Source organism: Rutidosis leptorrhynchoides, chromosome 1 (assembly GCF_046630445.1).
Source record: "Rutidosis leptorrhynchoides isolate AG116_Rl617_1_P2 chromosome 1, CSIRO_AGI_Rlap_v1, whole genome shotgun sequence".
Taxonomy (NCBI): domain Eukaryota; kingdom Viridiplantae; phylum Streptophyta; class Magnoliopsida; order Asterales; family Asteraceae; genus Rutidosis; species Rutidosis leptorrhynchoides.
In genome coordinates, this window is record NC_092333.1 from 58,725,074 (window position 1) to 58,734,416 (window position 9,343).

Consider the following 9,343-nt stretch of genomic DNA (forward strand, 5'->3'; position numbering starts at 1 on the left):
TATCTGGTTTAACATATTCCGATATAGTGGTTGTGTATATTGTCGAGCATATTCGAAAACAATTGATTATGTGTTCGCTTATTGTTTGAATACCCGTATTATTTAATTATTGATTTGTGTTGTGTGTTGATATTGTCAATTTGATGGTGACAACATCACATATTGACCGGGTTGATGAAGTTTAAATTTGAGGGCATATGACATATTACGTGGTTTTCAAACTCTGTTATGAACTTAATTTTATCAATTCAATGGTTAAAGAAGTTAAAATAGAGTCTATAAGTTTTTGAGTTGAAAGACATTTTTAGCTTTATTAATTGGTTTGACGTGTTAGATTCTATAATTTAGGGGAGATAGATACAACTTTTTGATAAATACACTTAAAAAACTAGAATGTGAATTAAGTGTCACATTGTAAATATAAATGATTTACAATTTTGATAGATTTATCATAAAATATGATGAATATATTATTGCTCATAATTTTGTCTATGTAACTTTGTTGTATGTTTTGTTATCCGCTCATCATTGATCATAAATTTGTATTATTTTGAGAAAAGATCTATTATTAAGTAATAATTATTAGTATAATTAGCCAATAATCTTCTATTTTTTTCTTATATATAAAAAGAAAGTCACGTTATTTTTGTAAAAAGATTGAGTATTGTCATTTTGATGAGTTTATATAATTTGCATTCATTGATTTTTATGATGATGTCATAATTATCATTATTTTTTCACGATTAACTATTAATTAATTGATTTTAATTTTAACTACTGATTTGTAATAAACTCAACTAACTCTCACATATATAACAAACTTAATTATCTTTTATTTCTCTTTTATTAAAATAAAACTTATTATTATCACTATTATATTATTAATATGAATATTATTTATAATCGTAATTATTATTATTATATTATTAAGTCCGTGAAGTCGGGAGTGTACACTAGTAATATTTACAAAAAGAAGATAGAAAAGTTTATAGTTTTTAATAATTTTTTACTTACATTTCATCTTGTTAAATTTGGTCCTAAAACTAAATTAATTAATTATGTAGCACATTGTTATGTTGCCACTTCAATTAGGGCTGTGCATGGTCTATACCTGGACCGAACCAAACAATACCCGGACCGGACCAAAACCCAAATTTTTATGAAAATAAGAACCGAGGACCGGACCATTTCTACACGGTTCGGTTCGGTCCGATTATTGCTTCGGTCCAAACGATCCGGGTAAATACCCGGCCCATTTATATATTTTTTGAAAAACTAATATATATTCTTTCATTCCAAAATTTAGAAATGTAAATCACATAACCATCAATCTATAATACGTTTAAACAAAAAAAAACTTAATCAAATTAATCAAAATTCATTATTAAAGTAGTAACCATAGCTTTAAATGATAGAAACGCGCGATGTTATCATGTTTACGGTAAGCAAACACTAACCTGACTTCCAAACAGTAAGCAAATTCGGCAATAATACGATGTTATATTGTCTACAAAGAACAACTTGTTTATGCATTCATCGATAAGTTTATTATATAGCAACTTTAATATATAGCAAATGTCGACAATTGTTTATAAAATACTTTTCATAGTTATCTTTTTTTTATAAATGTATATAATAAATGTAATATGGTATGTGCGATGCCGAACACGAATATTATTCTTAAAATCACCAAAGAATTTATCGCATATATATACATCATCCGGTTCGGTCCAAAACCATGGTTTTTTTGGTTTGGCCCGGACCGGACCGATACCCGAAAAAATGGAAAACTGTGGACCAAGGACCGGACCAAATAACTTCGGGTATTTTGGTTTTGGGTCGGTTCCTCTTCGGTTCTCGGTTTTTTTCGGTTCTACCCAGACCATGCACACCCCTAACTTCAATGAGTATAAATAGAAAAACATAAAACTTTAGTGGTCAATTTGAAATTTACAAAAGCTTATGTTGCAAAAATGGACATCTTACCTATATGTAAAGTGACTGTATATATACATTCACACACATACATAGAAAGAAATATTCCATCCATTATTACATATTTTATATTTTAATATTTATATTTATATAGAAATTAAATTATTATACAAATCTATATTTTGTATATAGATACGGATATACATACAAAGAGAATTTCGCAGATTTCTATATATATGCACATCAATCCAATGTTTATCAAATTTGATCAAATAATAATAATAATAATAGGGTGAGGTTTTTGTTCAACCGGAGACAGAAAATGGCGGATTCAACCAATTCTATCTCCGTTGATATGGAATCCACCTCTATTGCTGGAAAGGTTTGCATATTTATTTCACATTTTTATTTTTATTCATACCTAAATATAATCACGAATGTACATTTCGATATTATTCAATAATCATTATCGAGTTATCTTCTAATATTAGCTACGATTAAATTAAATTGATTATGTCGGTTATTCGTCAATTAGACGAAGCTAGAATGTATGATACGATTTTTGTTATGATAAATGCATTTTATTTAATATTTTATTTGATTGATTGATTGATTAAAATGCTGTTAACATATGGTGATTAATTTATTGAGATGTTAAAGTGTAATTTACTTTAGAGAATTTGTTGTCGTTTTGGTTAAGTTTGCTTTTCAAGTGGTTCAGTAATTTTTAAGTAAACGGTAGGTAAAATGTTTAATGATGTAAGAAGATATATCTTCTAAGTAAACTTGTTCAGTACTATATCTGATTCCATCATTATCTTTGCAAGGAAGATTTAGTTATTCTGTTTCAATTTATGTATCCCATAGCTAGAAATAATCTTATACTTTTTTCCGAAAACGGTTAAAAAAGTAATGTGTAATTATAGTTTTATAACAAGTCAAAGAAGGATTCATGGAAGTTATGTAATTATATAACTCCGGATATGCTATATGGTCAAATGTAGTAAAGTAGAGGGTTATACGGCGATAACTGCAGGGCGGATTTTGTGTTTGTTTTTCGTTTTGTAGTTCTCGTCTGTGTTTCTATGTCGGATTAACTAGAATTCTATATGAAAACATTATACATTTGTATAGAATCAAGGTGAGAGTTGCTGTTGATGTCATTATTATTAATTTTTCAAAAAAAAATTGTCCTTGTTTGTGTCCGATTAAAGTTTACATGTTATTTGAAAAAGAATCCACATTTATAATTTATTGGGGAGATAGTTACAGGTCAGTTTGTTTTGTTCTTTAATGGTTCTAATGCAGAGCGATAGAAACAAGTTTTATTAATTGTGTTCTCATTGTTAGACAAACTAATAATTCCTTATGTATCGCGTTCAGGAGCACCTTGTAAAAACTTCCAGTGGATTTGTTTCCGTTGCCATATTCGGCGACCAAGACAAACCAGCTCTGGTTACATATCCAGATTTAGCTTTAAATCGTAAGTAGTCTCAAGTCTTCGTTTATGATAGTTTGACAAATATAATTTGTTATTATTAATCATGTATGTGTTTGTATATTTGTGTAGATGTGTCTTGTTTTCAAGGTCTTTTCTTATGCCCAGAAGCATTTTCCCTCCTGATACATAATTTTTGCATATACCATATCAGCCCTCCTGGCCACGAGGTCCGTAATCAGTATCTATAAACATTTATCGATTAACTTTTTTCATAAAAAAGGTTTTTTCGTGTTTTAACTGCATCCAATATAATGTGGTACCCCTTAAGAGCTTTTGCAGTTAGGAGCTGATGCAATGTCCTATAATGATCCTGTGTTATCTGTGGATGACTTAGCCGATCAGGTTGCTGAGGTTCTTGACTATTTTGGGTATAATTTTTTGTTGTTTATTTTGGGTATATACACTAATTGTTTTCAAGTAAGTTTTGAATTTTGGGAAAGAAATGTTCCTGATAAATTCTACTTCTTTCACCTTTGTTCCTAAAGTGTGTTTTGACCCGTTACCAGACCCCACCATTTTGCCACCTCTAATAATGTTATCCACTTTTTCTTTGTATATGTATAGTTACATTTATTGAATATATAGAAAGACTGTTCTTTTCTTATGAATTGTTCTTCCAGACTTGGTGCAGTTATGTGTATGGGAGTAACGGCCGGTGCATACATACTCACCCTATTTGCTGTAAGTCGCATTTATATATATATATATATATATATATATATATATATATATATATATATATACTCCATGGCATTTTAAACTTTGAAAGATCTGATATGTTTGGTCTACAGATAAAGTACACACAACGCGTGTTTGGTCTCATACTGATTTCTCCTCTATGTAAAAAACCTTCTTGGACAGAATGGTTGTGTAACAAGGTTAATTCTCTATCCTTTTTAGAGGTCACAATTTTTGATTTATGACCCACAGACTTATGAATGGGTTGATTATGTCCAAATTTGAACTGGTCAATTGGGTATTATATAGACATGAGGGTAGTTATAGTTCCCATAAAAAGATAATACTTGAAAGAAGGCGCCTAGCCAACACAATCGGACCCATTTTGACAATAGAAAATTGTCCGTGTTGACCAGTTTACCAACCTGCCCCGACTCGCCAGTTGTACCTCAACTGATGCTTTCTATTATTAACGTCCGTTGGGGCAATGAGTCAAGAAACTTCTTTTAACTTACGTGGCTCTTGCTTGCAGGTCATGGCAAACATACTTTATTACTATGGGATGTGTGGTATAATAAAGGAGTTACTCCGTTATTTCAGCAAGGTGAATATATCTTTCCACTTTGTGATACTAATTTTGTTCTTGAATCTTGACTAGATTATTTGATTATATTTCATAAATCTAATGCCAGGAAGTTCGGGGAGGAGCTATAATTCCAGAAACAGAAATAGTTCACTCTTGTAGAAGAGTAAGTGATCCATTTATTCTTATATTTTAATAAATTAAATACAGTTAATACAGTTATTGAATCTGGTTTCACATCATGAAGTTTTGTTTGTGCAGTTGCTTGGTGAGAGACAGAGTCCGAATGTGTTCAACTTTCTTGAAGCTCTCAACGGGTAAATTTCTTTCTTATCTCATGTTAACAGAACATCATTACTAGAATGACTAGATATGCCCATTTCGACCCATTTATTTACTTATGGTAGATTTGGGTTATGCTTGATCTATTACGAGTCAAGGTTATGCTTGATCTCTTACGAGTCAAATGTCTTGCCTATTTAAGGCAAAAGCAACAAGTCAAATTGGCAAAGTTCTTCCGAAATATATTGAAAACAAAATTTTGTTGTCGTCTTTAGGAGACCAGACATCACGGAAGGATTAAAGAGATTGCAGTGTCGGTCCTTGATCTTTGTAGGGGAGAATTCTCCGTTTAATTCCGATTCCCTCCACATGACTTCAAAACTAGATAGAAGATTCAGTGCATTAGTAGAGGTAGGCTCTCTTTTTTTGTTGTCAAAATGTATATTTTTTAAAAAAAAAATAACTAACGGGCGGGTCTGTGTTTTTATCTATTTAAAGGTACAAGGATGTGGATCGATTGTAACGGAAGAGCAACCAGACGCGATGTTGATACCACTGGAATATTTCCTCATGGGGTATGGATTCTACAGGCCCACTTATATGAATGTAAGCCCAAGAAGTCCGTTGAGTCCGACTTGCATATCCCCCGAGCTATATACACCCGAAAGCATGGGCTTGAAACTAAAGCCCATTAAAACTCGATATTCATAGGCTTGAACGAGAAGAGATGTCATTAAGATTTTGTATTTCTACGTAATGTCGTCATCGACAAGTATGTGAGGATCAGCAGTTTCCACTTGCATATTATAGGGGACTAATGTATGAGAGGTATATTAATCAATATAGATACAGGAGAGAAAATGATAGAGAGCAAAGATTGAGATTGTATTGAAAAATTTTAAGTAGTAATGGGGGTTGGTTTTGTATATTTTCAAAATAAGAGTTTTATACTATGGTAGATGGACATTTATTTATATCTTTTAAAGGTTGGTATCCATATGTCTGTATGAAGCTTGCTAATTTATGTTCTTTGATTATTATGAGTTAGATTGCCGGACCTTTTTCTGTGCACTTATTGACATTTGTAGTTATTACTATCATCAACTATACACCAAAAGTCAAAATTAGTAAACCGAAAGTCAAAAGTAGTAGACATTTCTCAGGCAGTTCACTTCACTTCACTTCACTAAAGCTTATTTAAGCTTATGGCCTTTTCTATAGAAAATAAGCTAATTTCCATAAGCCTTTTCAACTAATCTCATTAGTTTTCTAGTTGCGACCTTTATATGCTGTTAAACTTATCCAGACACTATTTATTGCAGTCTATTATTTATCATACAACATGATCTAGTAAGTTACTCATATATTAAAATAAGACTAAGCCCTTTTTTCAAAGTAGTAGTAGTTTAATGGTCACATGTTTCCTATGGCCTGGTTGTTGATCACAAGTCTCCCAACTTCATTAACCTTTTTCTTCTTCTTCCTTTACAACATGGGAAATTACACACCAAAACAACTTTTTCCTTTTCCTGTATCTAGCTGTTTATTTCGCGTGCAATTGTCATCGTACATGAGCCTTTTTAATTTGGTTTCCGTAATTCTAAGGTCTTAATAATGTAGGTTTGCATCACATATAATCTTCACTATATTGATCACGTAGTATGTATGCTGCAGATAATTGGAGACGCATTTGATGACTTATACAATACATATTTAACTTGTTGAAAAATGGCATATATTTAGTCTGTATTTGCACATGGTACGTGGTGTCAACACTAAATCTAATACAACTACTATTACCACCGAGCCTTTGAATGAGTAGTACTAGCTCCATTGATGCGAGCCTGTATTCACCTCTCTTTGAAGTGGTGCAGGTTTAAATCATTAGGGGAGGTTTTCTCCAAGATCCTTTATGGAATTGAGGTTTATGCCGAAGCCATTACATATTTACATTCAACCATTAGGTTCGATTCAAAGCACACTGGGTTCGTGGAGTTGAGGTGTATGCCGAAGCCACACGAAGGTGTGTGAGGAGTTTCTTCCTAACGCGTGTGCGGGTGACAAATGAGAGTATTCCTTGTCAAAAACTGCCGCTCAATAAAAAATACAACTACTATTTATTGTCGTCAGACAAGATATATATATGAATAAACGGTGGAAAGATTGAACTCGACGATACCTAAAACGGAAACTTTCATAAATCGCAGATTATATGGACATTAAGCAAGAAAATTAAGGCTCTTTAGAAAGGATTTATAGCACGACATGAAATAAATAAATTGTTAATATGTATCACCAGCTATTGTGATCATGTATTCATGGTATCATATTCTAGTCGTACTAGATATAATAAAAACACACACATACATACATACATAATTTTAGTTAGAATGCAAATGACAATCTTTAATTGTTAAACCTTTAAGTTGTTTGTGTTGGTTTTGACACTTTTGAATCGGACAAACCTTTCAATATCAAAGTGATGTGATATTCAAACATGATACGGAGTACCAACTAGACGACTATATAATTATGTACTTGTATTTGTTAATTTGATCGAATAGCAACAATTTTTAATAAGTAACGAACTACATATATTCGAACTACATATATTTCGAATCTTTAATATACAACTATCAAATTGCAAAAGTCAATATATAAACTTGTGGTGTGGACAATCAAAATCAAATAACACCTAGATTTTTTTGTAAGCTTGTATTGTATGCTTAATAAAATTTCAAGAAACTAATAATAACGTTTTTAACAGCTTACAAGCAACATACGCTTTAATTAATAACCTCATAAGCTGCAAAAAAGCTTATCGGCTTTTACAAATTTCAATATACCGATAACCTCAAACAAACAAGCTAATAAACCAATTTACCAGACCCTACCCAAATTACCACCACCTTCAACCGTCTCGAAACATCACCCATTTTGACACCATTCATTCACTCATTTCCATGCAAAGAAGACATAGCAACAACACCCAGCTTTTGTAGATTCAATTTAACAACAGTATCAGTAAACATTTTAGTATCCTCAACTGTATTCCCTTGAGGTATATCAACAATGTAAGATTCCAATACAATAGTATAAACCTTATTATCATCTTTCTTGAATTCATTAACTGAAGTAACAGAAAGATAATTATTCAATCTATGTTCACCACCCACAACTCTAAAACTCAAAATATGTCTTTCATCATCAACAAGTTCAAGTCTTTCAGTACTTGTAGATGCAGGCAACCCAGAAATAACAGTAACTTCCCTAATACTACCAACACCACCATCACCAATTTTCATGTTACAACTCTTGATAAAATGTTTGTATCTTTGTGGGTTATCGAAACTGCGAACTAGCGGCCAGACCACGTGGGCGGGGGCATCGATGCGCTGAGTGACTAGTGAGGTGCATGTGTTTGGCATTTTGTCGAACATGTGGTATGCATTAATTAATGGTTGTAGATTTGAATATTCATCCTGGGTCAGACCTTGAGGGATTGAGTTACTATCCATTTATGTGTTAATGATGGATTTGAGGGTTTTGATCGAGTTTTAATGTGGGTGTAACATGAAAGAAACTAAGATAGTTAAATGATGAGATCACAAATATGGAGATGAGTATAAAAACAAGAAAATGAGTTCTATGAGGTTCTTGGGAGAGAGAGAAAAAGAGAGGTTGGTGGACAATGGCATATGAAGTCTGAAGAGGTGGGAGGTTTTTTAATCAATTGTGTCTATGCATATGTATTATTTGTACTATTGTTTTTTATATATATAAAATAAAATTTTATAATGTTTGAAGTTTACCTAGCCCTTTAATATTTAGCCATTACATTTGGGCCCACATAGTTTTTGTTTGGTTCTGTTTAGTCCTCTCTGTATTTGAAGATTGCAACAATACGTACTCCGTATTTAACTAAACAGTTAGAGTTTTAGGGTTTATGGTGATAATTTGCACTATTAGACCATTTGTAATGGGAAGCGACGTGAGTTGTTGGTGTGAGTTTTTTCCTTGATTTGGCAATGTGGTTTTTTTTTGTGGAGTGATGGTGATGTGAATTTTTGGTGTAGATGAGGAGTATTGTGATAATGTGTTAAAATAATTGGTAAAGTAGTAAAAAAGGATCAAAATGATGTTTTTAAAATAGCATAAAATTAATAAAATTGAACTTACGGTCATTGCTTTTGGTGTTGGATTTCAACGGGCTTCCTCCCCACGCCCTGCACTCACGCACCATTACCCCATTTTAAGAGGCGTGGCTTGTGGGACCTAGACAACAAACGCAGTTGCTTTATAGCGATACAAATGTTCTAATATAGAATACCATATGAATAAATTTATTAAAGTTGGGTTTAAAT

At 32.1% G+C, this 9,343-nt stretch overlaps 2 protein-coding genes across 2 annotated transcripts; one reads left to right on the forward strand and one right to left on the reverse strand.

Moving 5' to 3' along the window:
* The first annotated feature begins 2,059 nt into the window (after positions 1 to 2,059).
* Positions 2,060 to 5,938, forward strand: LOC139860243 (protein NDL2-like). Its single transcript, XM_071849014.1, has 11 exons — positions 2,060 to 2,317; positions 3,319 to 3,418; positions 3,506 to 3,603; positions 3,716 to 3,804; positions 4,057 to 4,117; positions 4,228 to 4,314; positions 4,647 to 4,718; positions 4,807 to 4,863; positions 4,959 to 5,014; positions 5,255 to 5,390; positions 5,478 to 5,938. Exons 1-11 carry the CDS (start codon positions 2,258 to 2,260, stop codon positions 5,688 to 5,690), a joined length of 1,029 nt encoding a protein of 342 aa, XP_071705115.1. The 5' UTR covers positions 2,060 to 2,257; the 3' UTR covers positions 5,691 to 5,938.
* A 1,747-nt stretch (positions 5,939 to 7,685) lies between these two features.
* On the reverse strand, positions 7,686 to 8,711 carry LOC139860252 (abscisic acid receptor PYL2). Its single transcript, XM_071849022.1, has one exon. It carries the CDS (start codon positions 8,495 to 8,497, stop codon positions 7,931 to 7,933), a length of 567 nt encoding a protein of 188 aa, XP_071705123.1. The 5' UTR covers positions 8,498 to 8,711; the 3' UTR covers positions 7,686 to 7,930.
* Between the last annotated feature and the right edge of the window lie 632 nt (positions 8,712 to 9,343).